At 45.3% G+C, this 21,447-nt stretch overlaps 1 protein-coding gene across 1 annotated transcript in view; it reads right to left on the minus strand.

Annotated features, from left to right (window-relative positions):
* The window catches only part of LOC8050805 (vang-like protein 2-B), a 176,404-nt gene that overhangs the window by 12,435 nt on the left and 142,522 nt on the right, over positions 1-21,447 (minus strand). The window contains exons 3-5 of the mRNA XM_029968776.4: positions 8,524-9,583; positions 7,035-7,124; positions 3,512-3,722 (exon numbers count right to left, since the gene is read on the minus strand). Of these exons, the coding sequence (XP_029824636.1) occupies positions 3,512-3,722; positions 7,035-7,124; positions 8,524-9,549 (1,327 nt within the window). The 5' untranslated portion in view covers positions 9,550-9,583. The remainder of the gene's footprint in view (positions 1-3,511; positions 3,723-7,034; positions 7,125-8,523; positions 9,584-21,447) is intronic.

Consider the following 21,447-nt stretch of genomic DNA (forward strand, 5'->3'; position numbering starts at 1 on the left):
AGTTTTGCTCTGCGGTATATCGGTCGCTGCGCAGGCGTCCGCAGCTCAGTGACTCGGCATTTTTCGCCCGTGTGATAAGCGCTGGAAAGGTCTATAGTAGCTGGAACGCCTACCATGCGCGTCCGCCATTGTTTGGGCACGCGCACCGTGGACGTTTGTTGGACACGACTGCTGCGTCAACGTTCGGCGAGGACTCTGATCCAATCACAGGCTTCGTGCCCGAGGATGGATGGATGCTAATGAATGTACCCATTATAACGGTCGGTAGCTTGCGCCACCTAGCGTAGAAACCGAAAGTATGATTCTTGGCTGGTGGGTGGAGACTAACGGCTGTACTCTTTATAGCGGGCGGTAGCTTTCGCCACCTAGGGTGGATGGATGGATGGATGTTAATGGTTATACCGTTTGGAACGGGCGGTAGCTTGCGCCACCTAGCCTAAGTCTAAAAAAAAAATACCATATGATTTCTCCCGCCTTCCTAAGCCGATTTCCTCCCCCTATTTATCCCCAGGCAGTGTGGAATATCACCAGCATGACCTCTGGCGGATCGGGCAAAAGAACTAATAAAACATCACCCCCCACCTTTCCGACCGGCGAGAGAGTCGCCAATTTTCCTCTGGTCAAACCTTGTCGGCGTTACCCCACCACCGTAACCACTGGGGGACAGGGTTGAGACTTTGGGCCGGAGCCACGCGGAAGGGAGTCCTAGGCTCCTAGCCCGTCGCGACCGCCAATGTTGCCTGCCCGGTGGGCTTTTGAAAAGGGTCAATATTGCACTCGCTCTGCACTAAGCATCAAAATGGCAGCGCCCAAGAAAATCGGGAAACGGAGCGTTGTAAGGCCCAAGTGCAGCTGATTTAGTGGCCTTTAGTCGTGTGTTAATGGCGAATAAGACGAAGGTAAATTACGGTAAAGTTCGCTGAGCCGAACGAGGGTCAGGAGAACGACTCGGCGGCACAGTCGAGGAGGCTGCCACAACAGTAAAACAAAAGGGTGCCCGTGGCTTCAGGAAAGAGAAAGAAACGCAAAAGAAGCTCAGCCCTCAACCGTCATTGGGTCCAGTGGCAGCCACTCAAAAAGCAACGAAAATAAAGATAAAGAGATCCCGTAATCGTTGACGTAATTACGTGGCGATCGTTAATGCGCGAAAGATAACCATACATGCCGGGACAAGCGAGGCGTGGAAAAAAAGAAAGAAAAGAGGTTCGATTAATAGATGGATGAGACATTGCAAATGAAGGGGACCAAATATTAGAAATGAGAAGAGAATGATGTGATATCCCGGTAACTGTTCACCCCATTATCGCTGTCCTAACTTCTCACATGAAACAAAAGTTTAAACAAAGGCAGTGCCAAGAAGCGAGAATGCCAAGACTCATGGCTGCTCTATCTACGGATGTCACGTGAATTTAGGTACCGTTTTATATACCCTGTAGTTGCTGATGCTGTCACTGCTGCGCATAATGAATTTATAAACGCCACCAAAGTTTACCCCAGTCGCACTTAGATTTTTTTTGAACAATTTTAGTCTTCTAGATCGTGGTAAACGAGGCTTTCGTGGATTGATTAACTAAACTTTAACGCATGCGACCAAGACGCAGCGAACTTGTTGAATACGAGCGCCGTATCAGCATTCGGGCGTGACTATTCAATCAACTGTGTCCAAATGCTCAAAGACTCCTTTCGAAATTTACGTGTCAATTATTAGAAAGTCGGAACCCCTGCACAATGGCGGAACAACTGACACCTTGAAACGTGCAAGTCATTTCATATGATAGCGAACGCTCGGAGCGTGGCCAACGGTATGAGCCGACGAGCCAATCAAACAGCGTCGAAAGTGCAACGTTATTGCGCTCATTAACTTTCTCTGTGGGTGTGTTTTTTCTACTCCAACCAAACATATTAAGTGTGCCGTGACGTTGCGGTTTTTGTCCGCCATTGTGCAGGGATTCCACAGCTGAACAGAGGACAGCATTTTGAAAGGGGTCTATAGTGTCGCCCTTCTATGCGTGCGCGACGCTAGAGGCGTGGAACAAGACGTGGGAGATTTTGAGCTGTTGGAAGGCTATCGAAACCACCAGCCATTTGGGCAACTTTATCCTCGCGGTACCAATACTCCATTTCACTTTAGTGCGAGGGCAGGCAGCAGAAGCTACAACGGAGTACTCCAGGTTGCCAACGTCCGTTCTAGTTGCCATTTTAGCGATTTTGTCGCTAGATTTAGCGATTTTCTATACATTTAGCGAGTGATTTTTTTACTATAAACAAGCTACGCTTTAGAGTAACGACACTTGCCCATATTGTAGCTTAAAATCATAGTTGCCAGTTATCTGAACTTTATCTGAAATCCCCAGGAAACGCTTTTTCGTCCCCCATAAATGTTTAAACAGCTCACGACAGAGCAAAGAAATATTACGTGAGCTTCCTAACACCGATGCTGAGGATGTCGCATTTTTGAATCATGACGATCGGCAGTTGCGTCTGCTCTGCACAAGCACCAAAATGGCGGCGCCCACAACAATTTCGGGGACCAGAGTGCCGATACTCTAAGACCAGCTCATTTAGTGGCTCTAGTCCGTGCCGAACACACGCGTTCGCGCAGTGCAAGCTTTGCTCGGGGCAATATTCCCGTGCTTGTAGTTTAGGCTTCGCTCGCAATCAAAGTGAAACGGAGTATAGTCCATTGTTCTTTTATTTTCACATATCCCTGTATTATCTTAAATCTGTTTCTAATAACTTGTCTAAGAGCATCTCTCAGAACGTCCTTCAGTGGCCGTCCTCCTAGGACGAAAGCGCATCTCTGACGGTGTGCGCGATAAACTTGACTTTTTTTTTTTTTTTTTACAGCAGAATTGTTAAGGGCTAGGTTCCCCAGGATCGTGTCCGTGTATGTCGACACAGACCTACCTGGACAGCTACCGCCATCTACAAGCGACGGCAACAAGCACACAACCAGTATGGTTTCCGCCGTCGCTCGTAGATAGCGCCTACCTTTCCAGCTATAATAGAAAAATGGATAGTTGGGCGCGTTGGTGGCAATTCATCGTAGGAAACAGCGCGAAAAACATACGACGACAAGGAAGAAGCACACAGAGTATATCGAGTACAGCTCCGCTGGTCTTCCTTCTTCACGAGAGTGGAAAGGCTGGACGTTTTTTCTAATTTTTAATTAACGTTCAGTTGTGAGTAACCATTTGTCCGTGATGTGTCTTTTTTTTTTTTCTGTCATTCTATTTTTGTTTATTTGAGGTTTCCTGGCGGAAGACCTTCACGAGGGCCAAATAGTGCCAGGTGTAATCGTTGCGTGCTTTTCGTTTGAATTATGAGTAAGCACCTTACAGCTAGCCCATCTTTCAACCGTTTTGAAATATATCGTATGTTTCGTGCCGGCGTCTTTGCAGCCTCACCGTTGTAGAAATCGGGGCCCCAACGGCGCGGCACGAATCCAGTAAACATATTACATCAGCCGCCGGTTGTGACAGACAAAACACGAGAAGACGTGTGCCCTGACCATTCTCGTCGTGCATCCGTTTGATGTGGGTGAAGGCGTCCTCGGCCGCCGACACCAGCCTTGCCTTGCGCTTGCGCACTCGACGCTCGTACTCGTGCTCCTCGTAGAACCGGTCGTTGTGTCCGGAGCGCCGAGCCGGCAGCACGGTTGTCTGGTTCCGAGGCGGGATGTCTCCGTCCTCGTCCATGGCACCGCCGTCCACGTCGTACACCTTGTGGAGGGAGGGACGGACGGTAAGACGACTATGGTACCGGAGGCTCAAACGGGACACTTGGCGGAAGGTCCCGCGAGGACTTTCAGAACCATAACTTCCTATGATCCTCAAAGTCTTTGTGGGGTGTCTATTAGCAAGAAAGCAGTCGACATCTTGCTAAGAGACATAATGAAGGTCTCCTCACAGGAAACATACGAGAAGCGAAAGGATATCTTGGCGACACGTCGACTGAATTGTTGCCTTCCCCGCGATTCCCGGACTCGAGTTTCGATGCCGCAGATTTTGAGATAGAACCTATAGGATATTGAGTGAAATGTGGAACTTGAACAATCCTTAAAAAAAAGCAAAATATATACAGGGTGCTTAACGAAAGGTGGACAAATTCAATCTCGCAAAAACTATGCGTCGCAAAAAAAAAAAAAAAAAAAAAGCTTATGTCGTTTTGGCCCTGGCCCAGGGCCCTATTTAGGAAAATTATTAAAGTCCGGGATAATTAAGTCGTTAATTATTTTTGCGTAATTAACTTTTTAATATTGTGTTCAAGGGCATGGTTTCAATTAGCGAATTGCTCAGCATCATCGAAAAGCACCAAATCAACAAATTGCAGTACGACAGAAGGCACGCGAGGCACTTTACGGCTTTCTGAAAAACAGCACATATTCGACGGGTTTTTAAGTTTCGGTTTGCTATCGGAGCGCACCTTGACCCCGACGGCACCGCGCCCCGTGGAGATAAAGTGCAACCAACCTCTGCTTTACCCTTCTCGTGCGACGCAGCAGAGGCTGGTTGCCCTATTTCTCCACGGGGCGCTGTGCCGTCGTGGCCGAGATGCGCTCCGATTGCAAACCGAAACTTAAAAACTCCTCGAATTTGTGCTGCGTTTCAGAAAGCCGTAAAATGCTTCGCGTGACTTCTATCGTTCTGCAATTTATTGATTTACTGTTTTTCGATGATGCTGAGCAATTTTCTAATTAAAGCCATGCCCTTAAACACAATATTAAAAAGTTAATTACACAAAAATAATTAAGAATCGCATTATCTTGGACTTTAAAAATTTTCCTAAATAGGCCCCTGCCCAGGACCAAAACGACACAAGTTTTTTTTTTTTTTTTTTTTTGTTGCGACGCCTACTTTTCGCAATATCGCATTTGTCCACCTTTCGTGAAATACCCTGTATATACGCCTTATTCTTTACAATCATTAAAGCAAAACTGGTACGCTGCGCCCAGTAGCCCTAGGTCCAACTGGTTCCATAGATATTTAAACAGTGGGAATGCGTCTCTCAGATGGGAGGACTTGTGTCCTCGTAGCAGAGTGCAGTTTGGCCAGTGAATCTTTGACAAGGAACATCCAGCAATTATCGCACGAATGCGCGCCGGTAAAACTGTCGTCTACACGGAACCCGGTCGGAGTCGAAATTGAGTTGACGATGTTCGAGTCAGCAGCGCTTGATTTCGCTGCCGGTGATGCCGACAACTATTATTGCGTCTTTATTGTCGGACGCCGAACGCCTTCTTGTAAACCGCCTTTCCTAGAGGCTATCCGAACATTCGAGACAAAGGACGACGAAGCTTGACTTAGCTCCAAGTTCTGTTGAGTTCCAGAACATTTTGATTTCGTTTTGCTCACTAACATAAATGTGTTATACTCGGCTGAATGGAACTATTGTCATATGACGTTATCGTTCAATAAAGCAACGGAATGGAGTAGTACCTGTTCAACTAAACCATAAATTATAGACGCTTTGCAGCAGCTGTGCATGGACGCCGCCATAACTGACCTTCAGTTTTTGTTTCTCTTATTTCCTTTATTTCACTTCATCATTACCATAGCAGGCCAGGTTATTGCCACATTAGATTCAACTGTGTCCTTTTCTAAAGCATCGGCCTTTGTAGAGGATCGTCAACTACCGTTTCAGTTGCTCGGCATCTCCGTAAGACAAGAGAAGGTCAGCAATGGCGGCTGTAATTTGGCGCGTGTGCAAAGCGTCTATAGACCAGATGTTCTTCTTTTTTAACCTCGCTAGCAGACGCGAGAGGGTTCTCTCGACACCGGACGGCGCTTGCGGCGCAGGGGACTGTGGACACCGCGGCGGCAGTAAGCACAACCTACACGATTCTTTAGGCGCGCCATCTGTTTTTCGTCGAGTGCAGTTTTAACACCGAAAGTACAAGAGCTATTAATCTGGTCGGCATTGCGCCGTCTGCTAAACCGCAGTCTCCGCGAAATGCCCCCAGGGCGGCGCCCCAGTCGGAAAAGTATGGTTGCGCGCTAAAACGTCAATATGAGCGACTTTTGGCATTGGTTATAAATGACAGTATACAACAAATCCACCCAAAAAGTATGACAAAAAAAATCTAGTGCTCTAGGCGTTACCGAACTAAACTAACGAAATACGTTACTGGTTACTTGTAAATAAAAGGAATGCGGTACCGATCTATGTTATTTCAGAACAAGAGGAACGCGTTACCGCTACCGATAAATGTAACGCGCGTTACTGTTGCGGTACATTTTATTTACGATTTAAAACATTTTACTGTTTTGACGATACAGCTTGCATAAGCGCCATATTTGAAGAAATATGTAAATGCAGAAACTTATTTAATAACCTTAGGTTTCTTGCAGTTCCTACTTTGGAGGTAGGTGAGATGAGCGGAAGAATGTAAAACTTGCCGCCCAAAAGCAAAAATAAAATAAATAAATGTAAATATAGGTGCCAATCTTTTTTTAAGTCTTGGGAAGAAGTCGTAACGAGTAACGTAACTACATTACTTGTTACTCGAAATAAGTAACGAAATACATTAATCGTTACTGTTTTGAAAAACAAAATAATGAGTACGTTACTCCGTTACTGAAAGAAGTAACGCGTCACAGATAAGGCCGTTACCAATAACGCGTTACCACCAACTCTGAAAAAAAAATTCCGTATCATATTTTCTTTATGGTTTATTCTATCATCTGCTATGTCAAAATTACGTTGGTAATGACGCAGTTCAACTCAAAAAGAAATATCATCGCTACCTGCCTCGTACACGATAAATATATAAATAAAGCCTTTGTACAAGACAAAACGGCTTTTGAAGGGTCAAAACATGAGCCACCATTAAAAGGAAAACTGACCTCCCAGTGCAGGAACATTCACGCAATGGTGATCGTCAAAATACCCATAAAATAGTCTGCCTAAAATACCAAGATTACGAGACAACATGTGCAATGAAAAATAAATTCCAAATCAACGACCACACGAAAACCCTAAAGTCCCCCATGAACTTTTTGTTACACCTATGAGCATTCGAGAGAGATATTCACCTTGAAGGCTGACTGCTGCTGAAGTTGTTGCTGCTGCTTCCGATGTCGGCTGGGCAGCGTGTCCAAGTACGGATTGTAGATAGGGAAGTCCTGCCCGGAGGAAATGACCCAAAGTGAGCTGGCGCCCCCGCGCACAAATTTCCGAATTACTGCGTCCGCGTTAATAGAAGGCTCAAACGCGTGACCACAAGAATCTAAGACAAGCGCAGATACTCGAAGCCAAAGGATGGCGTCTCGCCTTCCAGTGGATTCCCTCCCACTGCGGCATCAAAGGCAAAGAAGAAGCCGATTTTCTTGCCGTTGAGGCTCATCGTCAGGACGTCCAAAGATTTTTATTCCAAGATTCAGCGAGGCCAGACGACTCGTACATATGACTGCGAGGATGCGACACCCCCACAGCGGAGTCGCCGTGGGTAAGCCCCCTCCTCTGTCCCGGAGTCCAAGCTCAACCGAAGAGGCTCTTGCCTCCTTCACCGTTTACGAGCTCGATGTCCCTTCACAAGATTTCATGAACAATAGATCCCAACTGCGACATTTGCAAGATTCCAGAGAGCACAGAACACATACTCTGGACATGCCCAAAATATGATAGCGCCAGAGCCACACTTCACAACACTCTACAGACTCTACAGACTGCTAAGGTAGCGGTTATGACGCACCACCAATCTTCCCGACAGGAGGAAAGCGACGCGTCGAACTTACTTACAAAGCCCTGCTAGAGTTCCTTCGTCAAGAGAGGGACCTCGCAACTCGGCTCTGATCTTGGCACCCCTCACGCAGTGACCTTTGATGTAGCCCGAACATGTCCATGGGAGGCAACATCGACTGAATTGAACGCGCCAGACTAAAGCTACCATGTGGATGCCGATGAACGACACCAGTGAAACAGTTCCCCGACAAACTTCGTGTTGACCGGAGAGTGTTTTTTCTTTTTTCTTATCTCTTTTTTTATTTGTGTCTACATTGACGTATAGGTAAACAGACCCGACAGGCGATATCTAACGTACCCCTGCAAAACACATTTGCTCAAACCAATGCAGTTGGCTATTAGAAGCGCCTTACACGCATCGCAAAAATTTTCTCACCCACCCACCACCACTCCTCTTTAACTCCTTTCTCCCCCGTCCGTGCGAATCTTTTCCCGTCATGGGAGAATAACATTTCCGCACGGGCCATTTCCCCTTTCCCGTAATTTACAATACAACAACAACAACAACAGACAAGCGCAGAGCGAACTTTGACGGGAGAACACAGGCCTAAACTCACGATCTTCTTGGGGACGTTCAATATAATAAATTCAATGTTTGCAACGAGTTTCAACAAAACTAACAACCAACGCAAACCGAAAATCAACAATAAGACGTGGGGCTTCATTTCGCTGTGCGAGTGAGAAAAATGCTCAGAACTCATTCGATAGTTTTGAAGGAGCTCTAATATGATTGCCGTGACGCATTCCCGGTGCATCCACGGACCAGAGTGGTCAGCTCACCTGGTAGTATTTGTGCAGCATCCATACGGCCGCCCTCTGAATACTGAGCTGCCCGACGGCGTAACTGCGGCTCTGGCCGTCGGGAGAGCGAACGATCTTGACGTAGAACTGGGGCTGTAGCTGGCGCACCTCGACCAGGATGACGGCCAGGTAGTGGATGAAGAGTAGCGCGTCCACCAGCGACAGCGCGAACTGCACAATGCTTAGGTAGGTGAGCTCGTAGTCCTGGTGGCGCTTCTCGAACACGCGCACGCTGAAGAAGAGCCAGTACGAAAAGGTGAACACAAACACCATGGCCAGCACCACGGCCCTGAGGATGAAGATGCGCGGCATGGTGGCCCGGGGCCTGCGCAGAAACAGTGCCCACGAGGCCACCGCCAGGATGAGCAGCTTGAAGGCGAAGCTGATGAGCAGTCCGTCGCACTCCGGCCCGCACTTCTGGACCTTCCACTCGAACATCTCGACGCGAGGCAGCGCCACCATCACCACGGGCGACAGGAAGGCTGTCAGGGACAGGACGCCCGTCAGCACGGTGCCCGCCCACATGTGGCAACGGAAGAGGCCTCCGGGCGTATCCTGGTCCCCGGGACCGCGACCCAGCCGGGACACGTCCTCGGCACTCACGGACCGCTCGCTCGTGTTGCCCGTGATGGCGGTGGTGTTGTCGCCCCAGTTGTCGTCCTGCGGCAGGATCTGGACCTCGATGACCTCGTCCCGTCGGTCTCCACCCACCTTGACCTGGGTCGGGCAGGACCGCGTCGACCGGTGGGAGTGGCGCCTGCTGGCGCGGTAAGACTGCTGGCCGTCGTGGTTCTGGTGCTGGTGCTGGTTCGGCGTGTGGTTCTGCTGCTGGTGCTGCTGGTGGCTTTGATGGTGGATGTTGTTGCCCTGGTGGTGGTGCCTCGAGTTGGAAGAGCGCCGCGACCGCTCGCTGGGGCCCGACTTTACCGACTCGTTGTCGTGGGACATCTTGTAGGGGGTCGGTAGCTGGAGACCGCCGTGGATGTCCCCCGACCAAATGGACATGGCCGAGCCTTCCGGGGCGGCGAAAGGCGGCTACCTACGAGGAAGACGAACAGAAGAGTAACCTGTGAGAAATAGAATGAATGCTTGCCGACAGAGAACCGAACCGTTGGGAATTAATTAGGAATTTATGGGGGAGAACGAAGAGCCTACATGGATCAAGGTATTCTTTCGGCGTTTCTAATGCAGCTGAGGGTTGATTTATTCCCGAAATAAATGTGAATGTAACGCAAGCAAGACTGAGAGACAATGAAAAATGATTTGAAGGATTTTTTTTTTGTCTCGAAAATAATTTATTTACTCGCCACTAGAAAGATGGGACATTCGATCCGTATAAGATTGAAGTTGGTGCGAAAAATCTGGTTAACAGTGAAAAATAAATTCTTCAATAATTTTCCAACATTGCAGAAGGAGTGAAGAGCCCGAAGAACAAAACAACAATACGCCGAAAATGGGGATAGATAGACCGAGACATTACACCATTGCGAAGCAAACTTACCTACATGAATGAGAAACTCAATATTAGTGGCTCTGAAAGCCATAAAAGACCACAAGCTTTACAGATGACCTTTAACCCGCCGGTAAAGAATAAAATGAAGGAAGTTGCCTATGAAGCACAACTTTCTCGGCGATTTCACAAAACGGAACACCTAAAGTTTTAAACGTGTGCGAGAGAAGATAACTGCCATTCAGATTAAATACGGATGGATAAACTAGTTCTCCGAAATAAATACCGAAGGCACCCGGTTCTGTGCTACGCTACGAGAACACCAGCGTCTCTAGAGAAAACGAGAATTCCTAGTTTTATCTGCATGCTTGCATCAATTTGTCGCTGTAATGCTGGTACCTATATACTTATAGGCACGAGAAAGTCGGAAAGATAAAAGCGATTATGTACTTTTCCTGCGAAGAGCTGTATTTCTCCCCTTTCCTTCAGCGAACCAGTGGCCTCAAATTCCAATGAGCCGCATCAAACTGAACACGCGAATCCCGATAAGTAAGGCCCATAATCGTGGCGAGCTTGGGCTCCCGAGCTCGGCGGCGTCTCTCGCCGTCTACGCACATGCATCAAGCTTAAAGTGCGCTAAATCCGCTTCCAAACTCGGCACGCGAAGCCCCTTGTCGGCTGGCAGCCTCCTGAAGGTTCGTCGCCCAGGATTATCCGACACTAAATTTCCTCCCACAAAGACGTTTGCGTAGCATGACCGCGCACCCCCCCCCCCCCCCCCCCCCCCCCCCCCCCAAATTTCCCGCGGTCGCTCTTTCGGCGAAGAATCACACGTGCACGGCGTATCTTTAGCCCCCTGTACGGTCTCCCGCAAAGACTCATTCACCGAGGCAGTTTGTGCGGCGATGTAAGTACATGTTGGCCAGAGGTATACACTGCGTCAATCTGTTATTGCGAACACGACATCGGTGCTTTTAAGCAATTTAGTTCAAGGGCGGGGACCAAAATTTACCAATTATTTTTTGAGCCCCAAGTGAGCACTTTCCACCACATTTAGAGTTGTAATAACAACTCTTTAATACAAAAAAAAAAAAAAAAGAAAGGAAGAAAAGACGGTCACTTGTTTTAGCGTAACCGTATAAGCTCTGGAGCACACACAGTTACGCTAAAGTCGGGGTCACACTGCTCATACACCATACAAACGACAGTCTGTATACAGATTCGAGCGCGAGTCGGCGTGAGATCCATACTTCAAATGCCGTGTCGCAATGAGTTCAAGGAGAAAACTTTGCACGCGGCATTCGAACCACGGATATTGCGGTGATTGCATGATATAAACGAGCAGTGTGACCCCACTTGTTCGCGCTAACAGTGGCGGGCAGAGTAATTTATTTTGATAGAGGGAGTAGAACAAATGTTAATTTATTTTCCTAACCCAATCAACGCGAGCCTAGGCAGAACGAATCCTGCACAACCACCTGAGACTGAAACTGCATCGTCGAATTTGTTTTTCTTCTTGTTGGAGGCTCCATAAGCTACTCGGGTATGTTGCCTAAAGGCGCCATCTCCATCTCCTTTTGTCAACGAGTGTAACTGCTCACGTTGGTTGAGGGCACAATTGCATCGATCACACTGCAGCACTTCGTAAAAGATACAATACAATACAATACAATAAACTTTATTTTTCCAGAAGTACTGGAGGGGTCCCCAGACAAAAAGCTGCTAAAAGCAGCTTGACTGGGTCTGGGTCCCCCTTATACATGGCAGCAGCTCGGACAGCAAACATATAAAACACTTTACCATGGTGATAAGAAAAATAAAACAAGGTCACATAACATTGGAGTAGCAGAAGAACAAAATTAGCTATGAATAGTTAAAACAGTAGGTACGTAAGTCTTTTTTGCCGATTGTGTAGATGTTTATGTTGTTCGTGGAACATTTATTTAACACGTATGGTACTTTGTAATGCAATGATTGGAGGTTGTAATTTGTGCGGCACCGAGGAAGGAGCCAAGTGTCGACACGGCGTGTGTTTAGATTACTTTCACGTTTCTGAAGTTCAGAAATAAAATACAAAAAATCTATGAGTGTTGGCGATGAGAAACGAAGGGTACAGAGTAAACGATAATTATACACGCGTTCTACGGGAAGTATCTTATATCTAGAAAATAATAGTTCTGTATGGTCTGTATATGAGACACCCGCGATAAAACGTAAAACTTTTTTTTTGCAATAATAGTATAATGTGAAGGTTTGTCTTAGTTGTCGTAGCCCATACAAGATTACAGTAATTTAAATTGGACTCAAATAGTGCGTAGTAAAGTTTTAACTTAATACTGATTAGTAGAACATGACGACAGCGGGCAATAATGCCAACAACTCTGGAAAGTTTAGCAATTAGATAGTTAACATGGCTGTCCCACATCATATACTCGGAAAAAAAGTACTCCTAAAATTTTATGTTGGCTAACTAATTCAATTTGTGAATCACCAAGTTTGATTTCATTTTCAACCAGAACTGGTTTATTAATAGATCTAAATAAAATGGCTTTAGATTTTTGGGTGTTTACTTTAAGGCCATTAACATTGGACCACACGTCAAATTTACTTAAGATATTCGCTTTACATATCAGAACATCAGCATCAGTAGCAGAAACAAAGAGGCTCGTATCATCAGCATAAATGACAAACTGAACTTTGCGATCGATGTTAACAATATCATTTATGTATACATTAAATAGAAAAGGCCCAAGTATGCTTCCTTGCGGCACACCAGCGATAACATTATGAAAGGAAGAGTAATGACCGTCAATTACTACGCACTGTTTCCTATATTGTAGATATGATGTAAGTAAAGCAAGGGGTACTCCGCGGACACCATAGTTGCCAAGTTTAGCAAGAAGAATGCGGTGATTGAGAACATCGAACGCTTTACTGAAGTCGATAAATACACCTAACGTAAGAAGCCTTTTTTCAATATTTTGCAATATAATTTCTTTTTGAAGTAATAAAGCGGCTTCAGTGGATTTACCTTGTCGAAAACCAAATTGACAGTCCGATAGTATAGAATGTTTTGTAAAAAAACGAATTTAGACGTGCGAGTACAGTTTTTTCAAGTGCCTTAGAGAAGATAGGTAATACTGATATAGGCCTGTAATTATTCGGGACGTTCTTATCGCCTCCTTTATATATAGCAGAAACTTTTGCCAACTTTATGTTTGCTGGAAATTGTCCAGATGATAATGCCAAATTATATATGTATGCTAAGCATGGGGCGATTATATCTATTACATATTTAGCCGGCTTTATTTGTAATTGATCAACGTCACTACTTTTGCTGTTTTTTAGTCCTAAGAATATATTACATATCTCAATTTCGTCAGTTGGATTTAGAAAAAAAGTATCGTTATTATGCCTCACAAATGAAAGGGCACTGAGATTAAAAGCAGTGGGTTGTTCAACCGAAAAGTGAGTGTTAAAGCATTCCGCCAGACTTTCATCGGACATAACTTGACCGTCTATTTTTAATTCACCGATAGAGGGGGACACCTTTGTACGATTTATGACTTCATTTATTATTTTCCAAACCACATCGGGGCGCTCTCTAGTGACATTATGGAACATATGCTTATAGTATGAAGATTTTGCTTTTCTAAGTTCAGAAGTTAGATTATTCTTAAATTTCTTAAAAGATGAGAGCCTGTTTGGGTCCCTCGTTTTTAGGAAAGCCGTGTATAGGCGGTCTTTTTTATGCATCATTTTAATGTGTACGGCGGTCACCCAGGGTTTCCTTATCTTTTTGTTTACGGTTACGGTTTTTAACGGAAAATGCAAATGGTAAAGTTCTTTAAAAACGTCCAGGAAAGTATTATAAGAGACATCGACGTTTAAGCTGGAATAAACAAAGCTCCAGTCACAGTTAAAAACTGCATCCCTAAATGCCAGGAGGCAGTCATCGGACATTTTACGGAAAGTGGCGGTACTTTTTACTTTTTTCGGTATTTCATAATTTTGTATCGACAAGAAAATGGGAATGTGGTCACTGATACTGCAGCTTATAGTGCCAGATACCTTAACTTTGGTTGTAACGTTCGTAATAAAAAGATCAATTGCGTTTGACGTGGTTTGGGTGATTCTAGTAGCAGACGTAATTACATTTACAAAGCCGTTAGAGTTGAGTGTACTACTGAGAGAATTTGAATAGAAGGAGTCATCTAATATGTTAACATTGAAATCGCCGCCTAGAACAAGGCGATAGTTATTTACCGAGACATAGTCAAAGAAGCGCTCAAGAAAAGAAATGAAGTTTCCAAAATCTGCCGAAGGGGGGCGGTATATAACAGTAAAAATAGTGTTACCACATTTTAGAGTTAGTACATCATAATCGCTTGATATTTGAGAAAACGCATGTAGCAACTCGCATTTAATAGAACATTTTACGTGAATAGAAACACCACCACCACGTTTATCTGTTCGGTTCAAATAGAAATGATTATAACCTGGTACAATGAGCATGTCAGCTTCATGTTCACATGAACTTCGAGTCGATGTTCACACAACTTGTTCACATGAACTTCCCGGCGGAAATGACAAGTTCCTGGCTGTATACTAATGAATGAAAAAACGTTTTAAGAAATAAAACTGAAATATTGCCGCGTGCGAATAGCTGAGTCAGCAGCGTGCTCGGCTCCAACGCCGCTCGCTGGGGTATGATCCCCGCCAGCGTTTGTCATTTCTGATTTTCTTTGGTTTGCATGACTGAAATGTTCCAGATAACTCGAGAATCCTTTTCTTTTTCGCTTGCTCGGAGTTTTCTTTTTATTATTATTTTTTACATTGCATACAAGCTAAGGGTTGCGGAAGAACGACATTCACGCCTTCGCATCCACAACTGATAAGAAGTGCGCAGCTGTCTCGTGTTCTCAACTTTTTTTGATCGCACACCAAAAGTTAGCTTGCGTTTCATTTCCACCCAATTTGCTTTTTCTTTTAGAAAGGTTATCTCTCGAAATATTACGGTAATTTGCATAAAAAAAAGAAAAAAAACACCACACACGCCCGAATAAAAATACATAAATAATAATCCCCAAAAACTCAATACCCTATAATCATTTTCCCCTCCAATACGCCACGCGAAGTAGTTCTTACAAGATTTGGTATCGGAGGAAGAAGCGACACTTTTGACGTTTGAAACGTGCACGCGAAAAGTCAGACTTTTTTTTTTTACTACCGTTCATGAGGTGTGAACGAGTTTGTATATAATTATAGAGTTGCATGTGTTCAGGGTTTATTTCCTTTCAAGTTCAGAAGCGTAATTTCAAGATTTCATTTCCTTTTATTGTAGGTTTGGTGGTTTGCCGTATCAATGTTCAATAATAAATAAAGGCGTTAATGGGGGATTATGTTGAAGAAAATACAGGACACCGGTATGGAATTCCTCTACCTCCAGGCAAGTGTGGGGGAGACCCGAATACTTTGTAAACGTCCCGATCATATGCCGACAAGAATAGGGTGTTTTCGCAAAAATTATGTTGTTATGAGCAGCCTGGCACGTGCTAAAGGCGGGAAATCCGGAGGTTCACGACACACCTTTCAATCGACAGGTCACAAAAGCTTACAAGTTTCATCACGCTGACATCTAACAACAAAATGCAGGATTGACGTACTGTGAAAACGACCTTTGGACAACGAGGTGGTTCCCGAAGAGAGAAGCAGATTTGATGACAGTATAAACCTATTGCTAAATTACCCGACCATCAAGGAGCATGTTGGGAATAAAAGACTACGCGCCGCACGCGCTCGCTTTCCCCGCATAAAATATTCGATGCTACTAACCAAAATAAGGCTTTGACGAACGCGCGTGCAAGATACCACTTGTTTGAGGCGTTTGTTTTAAAACAGTTACTCCTGCAGACACCAGCATGTGGGAGGATTTAAGGGTGTGAAAAGAGGGGGGTGACCGCCCCTTTTAAGCCCCCAAGGTCAGCTTTTTAAAATAGAAAGTCGACACCAGCTTTTTTTAAGGAGAAATGATTAGTTTTCGGTAATATAACGAATATTAAGTCAACAAAACAGGCAACGTATCGCCCGTAATGACATCTCCACTACAGACCCGACCGACCGACCCCCCCTAAATTCGCTCCTGCGTGCAGCGTGTGTAACTATATTCGCACCATGCTCATCGGTGCTTGGGTAATATAACAAAAGGTATATTCAGTGCACGGCGCGTTTCTGGTCAGACATAATATAAAGCGAGATTTTCTTCCCGTGAAGATTCGGTTAACCTTATTCAAAAACAAGAAAATTCAATGTTCCGGTGTTTTCTATTTTCTCCGATTTTGATAACACCGGCTTCGGGGTTTATCGGAATTTACCGAAAACACGAAACCCTGGATACGACCCAAGGAAGTGCCTGAGTGCTCTTCAATACTTTGTAGTGTCGACTCTTGCGAGTGCCTTAATGCCAAGCATGTAGAAGTTACTCAAAAAAAGTCATTATGTTAAGTTATTGAGTATTGACCTCAAAAGCAATTTGAGTAGATTAGAGATTACTCGAATTAAATAGGTTTTGATCAGTCAGCGAAATTCTGCTAGTCAAGTATAAAGCGGCCTGCGTTTTCACATAAATGCTTTAATAGCTCGTACTGCCTCTGCGTGCCTAACTGTGTCGTTTCTCGAACGATCTTCGAATCTCGAAATACCTCCATATTCTGAGTTTTGGGAGGAAAGGCAACGGTTACCTTTACGTGCCCTTTAGCACGCATTTTTTCAAGTACAGCAAAAACTGAAAGAGACCCAAACGAGCGTCAGAGCGGGTGCTACATTTTGTTGCCTCCTTTGAGAGAGGATGCAGTGTGTACACCTCCTGTAGTGGGCGAGAGTTTCTACGTTGGGTAGCAGCGGGGACAAGCACTTTCTTATAATCCGACAAGCCTCCTTGAGCTTCGGGACACGAAGAAACACCACTCTTCGGCGCTAATCCCGCAGTTACTCGGCCTCACTTGCGACGTGACTATCAGCTCCCTGCGTCTCGTAGCAGGGTCGTTGCAGTAGGGGGCTCGTGAAAATTTCAAGAAATTTTGGGCACTCCCCCCCTCTCCCCCCCCCCCCCCCCCCCGCCCACGCCATTTGCTTCCCCCTCTTTGCAAATATCAGCTGATCTTACGAAATCTTGTTACTTTTTTTTTTGCAGGAATGTTTGTTGATAAGCAAACGTACCACTAAAATTCATAAGCAATTTGTAAATTGAGTAAAACTTACTCGAAAAAAGTATTTAAAGTAAACTGCTAATTACCAAAATATAAATGTAATTGAAAGTAACTAATCTCTCAGAAAGATAGTTAAACTAGAGCTTAAACTACGTACAAGACTGCTTTATGCTCCACGTCTTTATAGTAGCAAAAATTGTGCCCGCATGGTTGCTCCGGTGTCCCACACATCAGGATCCAGAGTGTTGCATGGGGACGTCGATTTTGCTGTATTTGGCACGAATAGTGAAGAGGTAAAATCACTATCCGGAATTTGATAACAGCGTCGGACCCGTTGGGAATCGAACCAGCGACTTCTCGCGCGTAAGGCCGCCGCGCTGCCGTTGTAGCTACCTTCGGAGCCTCAACTGGGCCATCTTCGACCTGACATACCCGTGCAAGCAGCGGAAAATATCTTCACGTTTCATATACGGCGTATACCAGCGAACCAAGGGTGATTGGATTAACAGCCCAGATGCCGTCTCCACAAAAATAAATTGAAAGGGGGAAAAGCCTGTTGGAGCGAGCTTCCGACCACAGTCGACAGATGGCGCGTCAAGACCAGCTTCGCCATTATCATCATCACGGTCACACCGAAAACGGCTGCGTATGAAAAAAGGCGCGCTTTTTGAATTCTTGGGCTAGAATACACCGCAACGTTCGCCATCTTGAGACACTACATAATACCCAAGTTGCGAATTACATTCAAATTATGAATAAAAAAACGTTATAACTTATGAACATGCATACTACACCTAAGTGTCCAAGAGTTTCACATGTGGGCATGTACGAGATTAATGAGATGCGAAGGGGATAAATTACAACCAGACAAAAAATCGTCCCAACCTTGTCGTCCCAATTAAGCCAGATTATCAGCGTACATACTTTTACAGCACGTAAATTTCACTTTTATGTTCAGAACTTGTAATAAAAGTATTCTGGAGCAAAATAAGGCAACGAGCGTTCGCCTTTTCAAAGCTGGAGTTGGGGTGGGCACCGCAACGGCGCTCACGATGCTTCGTTTAACACAACAAAATAAGACGGGTCTGGTTAGATTCCCTCTGTTTACCGTACACAATCAGTAACTCGCTGAAAAAAAAGAAAAAAAAAAGAACAGGGTCAGCCTAAAGCCCAAGAATCCCAGAATTTTCACCGTCCGTCCGTGCACTTCCCCGCTAAATTTAAAGGGGAAATCGATGTCACGTGATCTGACGTCACATGAATTGACGCCACGTGACGTCATGATATCACTTGACAACACGACCTGACACCATGACGTCAGGTCACGTGTCATCGTCACGTGGTTAATGTTCCCGCCGTATTTAGCGGGGGAAGTCTCGCCTAACGTGCTGCGTAACGTACTCTCTCGCGTAACTCGCGTAACGTGCTGTTTAATGTCTTCTAAGCTACTGCATTCCATGCATCATAGAACTTTCAAAATAAAAATCGCTAACAAACTTTTTTATTTTTTTTTTAGCAGGTTGTGTAGCAGGAAATATGTGCTGGTATGGAGCCACCACTCACGCTTTCGGGGGAGATGCCAACGTATGTGCTAGTATTCGCCACTTAAAAATGAGACTCATAAATCAGGTGGAAAGCTTATCATCGATGATAACTGAAAGTTAATCTTTGATATCGAAACGTATTACTAATTACCTTTCGTAAGAAGAGTATAAACGTAGTTATAGAAAACAAACACACATCTCACCTTAGACAGAACAGACTGAGGTCAAAGTTAGTTACACACGCTTATAATTTATGGCGCACAAGAACAATTCACACTCAAACATGCACACCAGTAAAAATGAATCGCTCATTGAGCGCCCTTGACTTCCTCTCAGCGCCGAATGAGCTTCGGGGTAAAATTGTTAGCCCTAGAGCAACTAAATGAGCTACGCTTACTCCGCTCCCCAATCTGCCAGTGGGCGCCGCCATCTTGGTGTTTGGTGCAGAGCAGACACAACTGTCGATCGTCAAAATTCAAAAATGCGACTTCCTCAGCTTTAGATACCGTGTTGGGAAGCTCATGTAATATACTGCTTTGCTTTGTCGCGAACTGTTTTAACATTTCTGGAGGACATAGAAGAGTTTCCTGCGATTTCAGACAAAGCTTCAGATAACTGGCAACCATGATTTTAAGCACTAATTGGCGACGTGCGCGACCGAAAGCGTCGCTGTGGTCGGCTTTCCACGATTGGTCCAAAAGCTGACTATGACGTCGGAAAGGGTATACCATCGACGGAAATAAGAGGAATGAAAGAACTTTAATTTCGACGGTGTTGGCAGTGTTGCTTTGAGACCGATATGATTTCAGGCTTCCACCGTGCTATTTACAAACACCATCGAACTTATTGTTCGCAAGGTAATGACGTAACAAGGGGGAACCGTAGGAGGGCGCCACCAAAACATCTCGCCGCTAATATGGCTGAGGTGTCGTTACTCTGAAGCGTAGCTCATTCAGTGGCTTTAGTTACCCCCAGAAGTCAAGCCCAGCGCTCAATGAGTGATTCATATATCCTGGTGCGCGTGTTCTAGTGTCAATTCTTCTCGAGCGCCGTAAATCGTAAGTATGGTTCTAATTACAATAGGTATTTAAAAAAAATCTTCATTTACAAATAAAGTCTGAAGGCACAGAACGTGCAGATTGGTTTGAGGTGCACTCGGCGCAATTCTTCGCGAGCTTTTCCAATGTCGACAGGGAGCTAAATTTAGCAGACCTTTGACACGTTCCCCATGACATTCAGCCGCAGTAACGCTGCTCACACATCATGCAAAAGACAGTCTGTAGACAGCGTCTGAGGCTCGTTTCTTCCTCGTAGGTCTCTCACTGGTAAAACCAAAAACTGCCCGCAGAACATGTCCGAATGCATATGAGGCAAAACGTGCTCGGAACGAGCTTGAGAGGCCCGTTTTCATACAATTCTGTCATCAGATCTGCCGCGAACGCCGTGTCTCTCGTATATCATGTACGGGCAGGGGGACTGCAGCCTTGCACTCGTCTCGTGGAAACCAGCCCTATTGGCGACGTGAGCGATCGAAAGCGTCGCTGTGATCGGTCCACCACACTTGGCCGAATGCTGACTGGGACGTCAGGAAAGGATATCAAATCGACGCAAATAAGAGCAATGTAAGAACTTCAATTTTGACGGTGTGGGCAGTGCTACTCTGAGAGCAATATGATTTCAGGCTTCCACCATGCCCAATACAATCACCATCAAACTTGTTGTTCAGAAGGTAATGACGTCACGAAAGGTAACCGAACGAGGGCGCCACCGAAACATCTTGCCGCTAATAACTCGCTCAGCGTTACCAGAAAAATGGTAAGAATGTTTACCGTTCAAAATTATACACAGGGGCAAGTAAGAGCAGAAGAGGAAGACAGAAATCCCGGTTAGCCCGCAGGTAATTGACCCAGTGTTAGCAACTCTGTGGGGAGAGGGATGGGACGATCATGGCGCAACACGTCAATTCTAATAAAGCCGCCCCCTGCCGCTATATATAGTCCACCGACCCGTAGTGCGAGCATACTTTTTCGGATTCGCGCGTCTTTTCTTGTCTCGTTGAAACGGCGCATATGTTTTCACGGAAACCTGGTTTCTCTCTCATTTTCGGCCGCATTCATCGTTGGGGAGGTACCGCCGCACGCCCCAATCTGAATACCTTTTGCCTTGCTACTTTTACTTATTTTTTTTTTTTTTTTACTTTGCTTAAGCTCAATTTGGAGCTTCCGTGGCCCAACACTTCGTAAAAATGGTATTTTGCCATGACATGCAGCAGATCGACTCGCGTTCATGGCAAAATTCGGAGCAAATGACGCAGCGCTCTCATCACTGCCAGTTTTATAGGGTCCTTCTCGCGAATGCGACCAGATTATTTGCACAAAACCCTACTCAGACAATTTGATTTTGCACGTGCGAATACTGACACTACATAGAACAATAACATTTATCACAGCATGAATCCCTTCCTCAGTAGGATATTTATACCGATCATAGATCACTCCACCAGGTCACTCCCTTCCCCCAACCCAATGTAGCTCGCAAGCAGCTCAGCCGGTCTGAATACGCCCGACACAACCCAAGTTCTGAAGAGCAAACATAGTCCACCCCGGAACCATAAATCAGCACGCACGGTGACCCGACCAAACAACACAAAGTGGCGGAGCAATTTGCCTCGCCTCGAAGAGTTTACCCTCTCTCTTTTCCG

The sequence above is a fragment of the Ixodes scapularis genome, unplaced genomic scaffold (genome assembly GCF_016920785.2).
Source record: "Ixodes scapularis isolate PalLabHiFi unplaced genomic scaffold, ASM1692078v2 PGA_scaffold0__279_contigs__length_252992795, whole genome shotgun sequence".
Taxonomy (NCBI): domain Eukaryota; kingdom Metazoa; phylum Arthropoda; class Arachnida; order Ixodida; family Ixodidae; genus Ixodes; species Ixodes scapularis.